The sequence below is a fragment of the Garra rufa genome, chromosome 4 (assembly GCF_049309525.1).
Source record: "Garra rufa chromosome 4, GarRuf1.0, whole genome shotgun sequence".
Classification (NCBI taxonomy): Eukaryota; Metazoa; Chordata; class Actinopteri; order Cypriniformes; family Cyprinidae; genus Garra; species Garra rufa.
Window position 1 is genome coordinate 11,081,863 of NC_133364.1, and position 10,866 is coordinate 11,092,728.

General features: G+C 36.8%; 1 protein-coding gene across 1 annotated transcript in view; it reads left to right on the forward strand.

Moving 5' to 3' along the window:
- The first annotated feature begins 1,258 nt into the window (after window positions 1-1,258).
- sbf1 (SET binding factor 1) overlaps window positions 1,259-10,866 on the forward strand; it is a 72,922-nt gene continuing 63,314 nt past the window's right edge. The window contains exon 1 of the mRNA XM_073837714.1: window positions 1,259-1,476. Within this exon, the coding sequence (XP_073693815.1) occupies window positions 1,422-1,476 (55 nt within the window). The 5' untranslated portion in view covers window positions 1,259-1,421. The remainder of the gene's footprint in view (window positions 1,477-10,866) is intronic.

Genomic DNA, 10,866 nt, shown 5'->3' on the forward strand with positions numbered 1-10,866 from the left:
GCAATCAGCTGGTCTTTTTTTGTGCTTAGGAATAACTATGTTTTTGCCAAGAACAAGAAGTGCTTTAGATTTGTCTATTTTTGCATGTCTATTTTGCATCTCCATGCATTTAAGCTCAAACATTATCTTACTTTTTAATCTCTTGATTTATCACATCTGCTCTTATTGAAACAGGTGTAATGGTTAAAGGAGAAGTTCAACAACAGAATGAAAATTTCCTGATTTACTCACCCCCATGTTATCCAAGATGTTCATGTCTTTCTTTCTTCAGTCGAAAAGGAATTAAGTTTTTTAAGGGAAAAATTCCAGGATTTTTTCCATATAGTGGACTTCAATGGTGGCCAACGGGTTTCAGTGCAGCTTCAAAGGGATCTACACGAGGATATAAGGGTCTTATCTAGCAAAACGATCGGACATTGTATCTTGTATCTCAGCCAAATATTGTTCTATCCTAACAAACCATATATCAATGGAAAGCTTATTCAGCTATAAATTGACACTTATGACTGGTTATAACCGATAAAAGTAGTAAAATATTTACTAATAAATATTTTTTAGTTTTTTTTGTGCACCCTCAGATTACAGATTTCGAATAGTTGTATCTCGACCAAATATAGTCTTATCCTAGCTTAAAACATTTTAATGGTGAAATTATGGGAATGCCCCTTTCATCTATTAACTTTAAGACTTGATTCATAATTTAACAACATTTTAATGTAAAAATTATATAAATTTGTGTCCCTGAACCACAAAATCAGTCTTAAGTAGCTTGGGTATATTTGTAGCAATAGCCAAAAATACATCGTAAGGGTCAATCTTATTGAGTTTTTGATCAATGCCAAAAATCATTAGAATATTAAGTAAAGATCACGTACATCTCCTACCATAAATATATCAAAACTTAATTTTTGCATAGTAATATACATCGCTAAGAACTTCATTTAGACAACTTTAAAGACGATTTTCCTCAATATTTAGATTTTTTGCACCCTCAGATTCCATCTCGTTCACATAACAAACTATACATCAGTGTAAAGCTTATTTATTCAACTTTCATATGCTGTATAGGCTACATCTCAATTTTGAAAAATTAATTATAATTTACTTTTTACATGCACTTTTTTTTAAATGTTATTATACAGTATAGTAATTTTTTAATTGTAGCATTTTTTTTTTCTAGTGTATCTTGTGAATGACCACGCAACATTCTCTGACTGCGCGCCCCTCCCTGCCGCGGCTGAGCTCAGTGCGCATGCGCAGAGCGCTGTCAGGGCACGGCACACTCACAGCGACAGTATGGCGGCGGGCTGCTGCTGGAGGGATGCTGCTGTCGCCGCTGCCTTCACAATGTGATCGGAATATCTTCTGCCTGTGGAAAGACTACAGTCACCCCCGAGGCCTGTCGCCGTGATCTCGATAAGATGGCCAGGCTCGCCGATTACTTCGTGGTAGTTGGCTACGATCTCGATAAGAGAGGTAAGAGAGAGACACACACACAGCAAGCGATTCTTCCTCCTCCTCTTCCCCTCCTCCTCCTCCTGATCTGTTAGATTGGAGTGTATTAGTCGCGGTTTATTCACGGTAAACACGGCGGAAGGCGAAGGGAGAGGGACGCAGCCTCAACACAGCAGCTGATTCCGGCCCGGGATGGGCGAGCTACTATCAGCCGCGGATGTCCCAGGCCTCTGGTTCTCGAGTCCCGAACTCGAAAGCCGAGCCCGAACGAAGTTGCCCGAAGCGCGGACTGTCTAATTGCCCTTTTACACGATTGATAAGAAGTTTGCCAGCGGGTATTATTTTGTTGTTTTGCCAGGGTGTGACTGTTCTAATAGGGATTTATCACTGTAACCTTTGCCACCAGTGATTGTCATGTAGCAGCCTGCTGTTTTGTCCCATATGAGTCTGTAGAGAGGAATAGTAAAGCAAAATCTGCACAAATACATGCCAACAAACATCAATAACATGCAGCATAGCCTAAACCTAGCATCTTTGATGCACAAAATGCCAGGCTTTGACACAGCTTATGTTTTTGTTGTTGTTTATGAATCATAGCAGTGCTTCAGCCTCCAGGATGCTGCGTTATTAAAGAATGTTTCCCATTAAGGCAAAATTCAGTCAGGGTTTTGTCTTTCTGAACTTGTATGAATTTAATTGTTTTGCAAAACACAAAAAGACAATGTCGTGGTTGGACCATGCAACGGCAATGAATAGTGACTGAAAATGTCAAGCTAAACTCACAATGAAAGCATCATAAAATGTTCCACGTGGGTTGTGGCCTATATTGCAAGTCATTCAAGTTTTTTGTGAGAAAAAAGGCTTCAGTATAAACTATTTTGCTTCATTTGACATGGCATCTTCAGTCACAATCCATCATTAGCCACCATGCTTAAAAAAGAGCTACCAGGACATTTTGCAAAAGTTTCTTTCTTAACCCTTTTAGGTTAAATGTTAAATGATGACAGATTTGTCATTATTTTTTGTCAAAAACACTTTAGTGTCCTTTGATCACAGAACCAGTCCTAAGTAGCACAGATATACAGTAGTCAACATTCGAAGTGGATCAAAAAAGTTCATCAAAAGTTGTCCTAAGATAAGAACAGGTATTCTTTTTGGTTTTAGGACAAATTTGATGAAAGGTTTTGATCCACTTCGAATGTTGACTACTGTATTCGTAGCAATAGCCAAAAATACATAGTATGGGTCAAAATGATCAATTTTTCGTTTAGCCAAAAATCATTAGGATATTAAGTAAAGATCATGTTCCATGAAGATATTTGTAAATTATATCAAAAACCATAAATATGTCTAAACTTAATTTTTAAATAGTAAAATGCATTGCTAAGAACTTCATTTGGACAACTTTTGGGTATATTTAGATTTTTTTTGCACCCTCAGATTCCAGATTTTCCAATAGTTGCATCTCAACCAAATACTGTCTTATCTTAGCTCATTTATTCAACTTTTAGATGATGTATAAATCTCAATTTCAGAAAATTGACCAATATGACTGGTTCTGCGGTCCACGGTCAAATTTATAAAAATGTTTTCTTCTGGTTTTTGCAGAAAAAATAGACAAACAGGTTTGGAATGCCTTGAGGATGAATTTAAAACTTTATTTTTTATTACTTTTCACCACTTTTTTTCAAAATACAGCATAGACAGGAAGTTGTGGGAGAAACTGAGCAATCGCTTTAAAGTATAATTATTTTATTTGAGTGAGTTTCGGGTATCTGTAAAATCCTCTTCTTAGTGTGTTTTGTTATCAGGAGGTTGAGTGTAGTGGTGAGTGGCCTAGATTCGTGCCATATAATGGTCCCGGTGAGCATGCATAATTTACTAACCCTCATCTGAAAGAAAGCAAGTTGCTGGAAACTCGCATTAAAACCTTTGAAACCTTTATTTAGAGAGCTGCCTCCATGCATGTCTTATTTCTTATTTATGAGGCACACAAAAAACATGATGACTCCCTTTTTACAGTATCTTGGACCCGTGAGACGGATATGCATGTTAAATAGCATGTTTTGTGCAGTGGTCCGCTTCAAGAGAGTTGTTTGGTCTGCAGAAAGGTCTTTGCTTTTTGCTACCCATGAGACGCAGCTACTAGTATGTGGCCGTACGTGTAGTCTGGCAGGATGTTGAAAGGCTGCACGCTCTGCAGAATGTCTTCCTTTCCTGTTTCTAGCCTGCTGCTGCGTTTCAGCATCTGGTAAGCAGACCTTCCAGTACAGTAAAGGTGTGTGGAGGGGGAAAAAAGCTCTCTTCAATACTATTGTACTCAAACATAACATTTAAATACAACATCGGCCGTTCATGTTGTAGCATGCAACTAAACATAGCAAACTAAATCAATCTGAATAGACTTCTTTGAGCCGCCTCATGGGCAGACCTGTGACGTAATAATCTTGTGATGGTTGTGGAAGTAGTTGACATCACATTCATATTCAGATCTCTGAAGACTTGGCAAGTAAAAGTGTTGCTCCCTCGACACTTGACATCTGTACATCAAGTCAAGGTTTTTTAGTTTTATGTAAAACAATGTCTAACAGTTAGTAAGGATGTAACAGTCTTGATATTATTGTGGTCACATGACAATATAAAACGATAGGTCTTCCGGACAAAAAGTGTTTTTAAAATAAATTTGAACTTCTTATTCTAACATAAAAGGTCTTTAAAGTTGTGTTTTGGGCCATTATGCTTTGGCACAGTATCTGTCCAATGAACTAAAACTGAAATATGCACGCTTCATTAAGGCGATCAGCTCATGGTCCGGTGTTTTCCGCGCCTCAGAAAGGCTCAGTTCACAGTAAATGAACTCATTTATTGCATGTGCTGTGAGTTTAGGGCACTTTTAGGAATGCAACAGCCACCAGTTATGCTTTATTTTCGTGGCAGATGATTACAACTTCACTAGATTTGTAGTGAGATGACTGAATGTCAGATTGTTGAGCCTTGGTGCTTATAAGGGAAATTTAAGTTTGGATCTAGCTTGCAACATCATAAAAGTGGCAAAAAGTAAGCTTTGACTGACTTTTTTCTGACTTAAGGTTTCTTAGTTAAGAACATGGGTTGGAGCTCTTCATTTTGAACTCTCAAAGTGCATTAGATAGAATAATAACTTTAAAATGTACCATATTTATATTTTTCCCCCAAAATATTGCGGTAATATTGTATCGTGGACTTCATATCGTGATATTGTATCGTAAGATTTTGATATTTGCTACGTTCCTACAAGTTAGCAAACATTCTGACTGAATGTCGATGTGGAGCCTTGGTGCTTATAAGGGAAATTTGAGTTTGAATCTAGCTTGCAACATCTCCCGATTATGTTTCTTCTTCAATTTCTCACAATTTGCTGTCTGATATTTGTTATATCTACATAAAAAGTGGCAAAAAGTAAGCTTTAAGGGATAGTTTACCCAGGAATCAATCCAAACCTCTGTCACTTCCTTTGTTCTGTGGAACTCAAAGAAGATATTTGAAAAATGTATTTGTGTCTATGCATACAAAAATAGACCTAATGTTACAACATACCAATCTATTAAAAAAACGTAAAACAGTTTTGAAATTTGTGAGTTGTGAAAATGGCATAATCTAGGACGTTTATACGATGTGAAAGCCTCGTTTTTATTTATAGTAAATTTGTGACCCAGGACCAAAAAAAAAACAGTCATAAGGGTAATTTTTTTTTAAATTGAGATTGACAAATTGAGAATAAAGAAGCTTTCCATTGATTAATGGTATGTTAGGATAGGACAATATTTGGCCGAGATGCAACTATTTGAAAATCTAGAATTTGAGGGTGGAAAAAATCTAAATATTGAGAAAATTATCTTTAAAGTTGTCCAAATAAAGTTCTTAGCAATGCATATTACTAATCAAAACATTTTGATATATTTATGGTAGGAAATATACAAAATATTTTACTTAATTGCCAAAATCATTATTGTATAATTTTGACCCATACAATGTTTTGTTGGCTATTGCTACAAATATAGCCATGCAACTAACGACCGGTTTTGTAGTCCAGATTCACATTTATTAAAGTGTCTAACCTAACTAAAGTCTTATTAAAATCAATGGGGTCCAAAACAACCCTGATAGTATTCAGATTGTTTTGAAACAACATGAAAAGCACTTTTAAAAAAAGGATCTAATTCGGGTTCCACAGAGAAAAGAAATCCGTACAGGTTTGGATTGACCCCATTGACTTTTGTGTTCCTCAGAAGAAAGTAGTTTTTGGGTGAACTGTCCCTTTAAGTCCTGTTATAAATATGTCTGATGCATGTATCTGTCAGGTGTCATATCTCTGAAACCACGTCCTGAATCTGAACCTGGACATGTTCCAAAGGATTTTAATAAAGTGCTCTTGAAGTGGTGCCTACTTAACACCTAAAGGCCCAGAGCTCTTAAATGAGATAACCTCACTCAGTATTTTGTTTACCAGTGCAGAACATGTCCGGCTCCCCATCTCTGACCTTGTTGTCTTAGTTTCCATCATTCATGCACCCTACAGTGTCATGTTTCTTCTTTCATCCCTCAGTCGCCATTCTTGTGCCAGAATGGCTGCATCACTGGAGGGCAGTTGAACTGTCAGGGTGGAGACGGCCAGCTTCTGTTGTGAAAGTGCGCAACACCACTTGTCCGCTCGATTTCCAGGCCCTTGCGAGGAGAACGCCATTGAATAGGATTCTCTGGCCGAGGGGCTTTCTGTTTAAAAACAGGAAATGGGAGTTGAGGCTCTAGGGAGAAGACATGATTGAGTGAGAATCCAGATTGCAGAGTGAGAAAATGGAGGTCCAGAATTTGGGGTGGGTCCCGCTACAAGTGGACATCCATGGAAATGTCTTTTGGGGTTCGTTGTGCAGCTCGCTCCCCCACCCGGCATCTCTCCCTCTCGCGCCTCTCATTCTCTCTCTCTTGACGCTTTTTCTTGGGAGGAGCCCGGTTGAAAACAGAGAGGCCCTAAACAAAAGAGGACAGCGTTTGTTCTGTTGCACACTCTTTGTAAGAGTTGTCTCTGCCAGTCTGTTTTCTTGGTTAACCCTTGCTTGCTGTTGAGAATTTATGTTAAGATGTTTTCCCTGCAGTTTGTCTGCACAGGAACTAAATGATATTCCGTAATCCATTTGTTATACACTTAGCTTATATATTAGTTTCTACCAACATATACAGTGCAACCAGTGTTGACTAGTGAGTTGATTCGTTGTGTAAAAACTAACACACGCAGCTTACAACTAACTGTGAGACTTGAATCATGTATATATGATGTACATATGTTTCATTTATGTGGCTCTGGACCACAAAACCAGTCTTAAGTAGCATGGGTATATTGGTAGCAATAGCCAAACATACATTGTATGGGTCAAAATTACTGATTTTCTTTTATGCCAAAAATCATTAGGATATTAAGTAAAGATCATGTTCCATGAAGGAATTTTGAAAATTTCCTATTATAAATATATCAAAATGTAATTTTGATTAGTAATGGCTAAGAACTTAATTTGGCGATTTTCTCAAAATTTGCACCCTCAGATTCGTCATTTTCAAATAGTTGTATCTCGGCCAAATATTATTCTATCATAACAAACCATACATCAATGGAAAGCCTATTTATTCTCAATTACCCAATCTCAATTAAAAAAAATTGACCCTTATAACTGGTTTTGTGCTCCAGGGTCACTTATGCATATGATACACTGCCATTCAAAAGTTTGGGATCAGTAGGATTTTAATGTTTTTTTTATTTAAAAAAAATATATATATATTTTCTGTTCATCAAGGCTGCATTTATGTAATTAAAAATACAGAAAAAAAATGTAAAATAGTGAAATATTATTGCAATTTAAAAAAAGTGGTTTTCTATTTTATTATACTTTAAAATATAATTTATTTCTGTGATGAAAAGCTGAGTCTTTTTATCAGCCAGTACTCCAGTGTCACATGATCTTTTAATTTTAATATGCTGGTTTATTATTTATGTTGGAAACATTTGTGCTGCTTAATATTTTTTGAAATCTGTGTTAATTTTGTCAGGATTTTTTGATCAATAAAAAGAAAAGGAACAGCATTAATTTAACAATTTGTTCAATTAATAGACACAACCTCAAAGTCAAAGTCAAAAGTCTTTCAAAAAGTCAAAAGTCTGGGGTTAGTAATTTTTTTTCTTTCTTTAAAAAAATAATTTAATAGTTTTATTCAGTAAAAAGCAATTTGTTTAAGAGTGGAGTCGGAATGTTTCGAGAATCAAATCAGAACTGGAATCATTAAATTCCCAGATTCCCTTCCCAAATCACTAATCACAAAAAGTACACATAGCACAGGATGAGCCAAATCATGCCAAAGTTGATGTTTTTTTTTTTTTGTTATTTATTTATTTATTTTTTAAATAAAAAAGGGCCGGCTTGCGCACAGCGTCCCGCCTTTAACAGATCAACTCTCTGTCTGCCTTAGATAAACGCACTGACTCAGCCGGACGCCTCGAAATATTCACCAGTCGAGTACAGATTCTTATTCATGGGGAAGAATGAGACTGAAGGGGGCCATGGCGTGATACGCCGGCCGCTCTGTGTTACCATGACTCCCCATTTCTGGTCATCTGGCTGGACTATAAACGGCTCTGTGCCGAGGAAAGGGTGGCTGGGGCCGTGGATACAGAAGCCCGGTCCCCATGCCTGCAGCGTATGGCCGCAAAGCTCTGACGGCCAGCTGGAGGATGAATACTTCTCATTCATGTGGCAGCCGAGGGGCTAGAGGGCAATGGAGATTGCCCTCATTCTGGGAGACACGGGGGATCAGCACACACACACACTCACACACATGCATTTTCCATCTCTTTTTGTCTTTGGAAGAGTTTGCATGCATGTGATTGTATGCATATGCTAAGTCAAACACTGTATAGACAAAATCAAATATATACATTTGAAACTCATTATAAGTTTCATTATGATTGTGGTGAACTCACATGACACTGTTGGGCTGCTGTCTTAGGGCCGGTGTGAGAGAGTTTCGGTTCAGTTGATGGAACTGTCATGTGCCTCATTGGGCCAATCTTCTATGTGCTTGCAACCCCAAATATTTGGTTTGGTGTGATCATATTGAATGTTGTTGCAAATTGTCGGGAGTGACTTAGGACCTTAGAGGTATTGATCATGAATGGTTGAAAGTGCGTTTTTAATTCATGTAGTGCATCTTATGCCATTGGTTTCTATTGAAGCCTCTTTCCGCCACTTAATAAAAAATGAAAAAAAGATACTTTTGACCTTTTCTGACTTTTTTTCTCGCAATTACGAGTTTATATGTTACAATTCTAAGAAAAGAAGGCAGAATTGCGACAAATAAACTATATATTCATAATTGACTTTTTTTCTGAATGGTGGGTTTATATCTTTTTTCCCCTCAAAATTGGACTTTATTTTTCAGAATTCAAAATTGCGAGAAAAGTCAGAACTATAACTCAAATTTTTTGAGTTTATCATGCAATTGCGAGTTTGTCCTGCAATTCTGACTTTATAACTCGCAGCAAAAATCCTTACTGTTCAGCTCTGGCTTTAACTTCTCACACATGCACGCACACAAAACACTTAGATCTGGTTATGGAACGTGGTAAGCACTGGCTGGTTAATAGCTGTTTGTGTCCTTCATATTCAGAGGTCTTGTGGGTCAATGAACAGTCTCTTCTGAAGGGACGCGGAGGTCAGGGCGGGAAGGGGGAGCGAGCTCTCCGTGGCCGCAAACCTTTCATGGTCTTCCCTGGTATTTTGGGAATGCGGCCCTCTCCCCCTCCCAAACCCCTCGGGTGGAGACTGAAGATCTTGTTCTCTGCATGCCTATGGGGTTTGCGGGAAGTAATTCTTCTAAATCCTCAATTTTTTTCATTGCTGCTGACCCACTGGATTATATTTAGGGGTCGTTGGCATTGTGGCTGTTGGGTCTCAGACGCAGAGGAGTGAATTATAGTCTGGTGTCCCACTCTTTCTGTCTAAATCTCGTTTTCAGCTGCAACCCACTGTGACCTGATTGGTAGAGAGCGCAGTGAAGCCGATTGGTCCGTAGGTGGGAATAAAAAGAACCCAGTTGCAGAAAAACTGATCTGATTGGTTGACGTGGTGTAAGTGAAGATTATTGCTCTCATGTGGTTAGTAGGATTTTCAGGGTCTCTTTTAGGGGGTTTCCCTTCGTCAAAGGTTATTTTTGTCTATCAATCTACAGGATATATATATATATATATAACTGTATTTCTTTATTTATTTTGTTGTTATTTAATAATATAACTTAAAAATGTATAATTGTAGTAATAACAAAAATAATAGGAGTAATTTTGTTACTATTACTACTAATATTATAAATGTTATTTTATATTATTAAATAACTAGACAAATAATAATATACAAAATATTAATAATAAAAATATATAAAACGTATTTATTTATTGTGTTATTTAATAATATAAAAATTAATATTGATGAATAATTTACTATTACTGTTATTACTAATAATATTATAAATGTTATCTTTATATTATTAAATAACCAAAAAAAAAAAATATTAGTAGGGATGCACTGATCATGATTTTTCATGGCCGATTCCGATGCCGATTTTTTACAAGCAAGCTGGCTGATTCCGATACCGATTTCCGATTTTTTTCAAAAACAAGAAGTTATGCAAGTAAACACCATAAACAACATGTTTATTTAGTATTTAACAGGCCAAACTGGCTTTGGCTATTGAAACAATAGCATCTGACATCTGAAATTAAATAAATAAAAAAAATATTAAATTAAATACAGTTTAATAAGTAAAACATGTGCTTTTAGTAAAGTAAAAAAGTAAGCCAACAGGCATTTTAATGTAAAATAATAATCATTCTTAACAGAACAGACTTTTTATTTTTGGCTTTTCAAAAGTAGATGCTTCTTTTTTTTTTTTTCTCTTTTTTTTTTACAAAAAGAAGCATCTCAGCTTTGTCACAAGTGAGTCTGTTTCTTTTTTTTAATCTATCACGTGAGAAGCTGAGCTGAACAAACGTTCGCTGTCCACGCTTGTGCAGGGCGCGGACAGGTACGCTCGCGCAACTTCAGCGAGCACAGATTGCAGATTGCAATCTTCACGTCCTGCTCACAGATTTCGAAAAACATCCACACAAGTGACATGTTTCTGAATGAATCGAATACCGCGGCCCGCGTGCACACTTCCGGAAAAAAAACGGCCAGGATAAAAACGAAAACGATTTATGGCCGGTCAACCGGTGCATCCCTAAATATTAGTAATAATAATATTTCATTTTGTGCGTGTGTGTATATAAGACAACAAATCGCTAAATAAAAAAAAATATATTTTTTCTATTATTAGAATAACCAAATATATGTA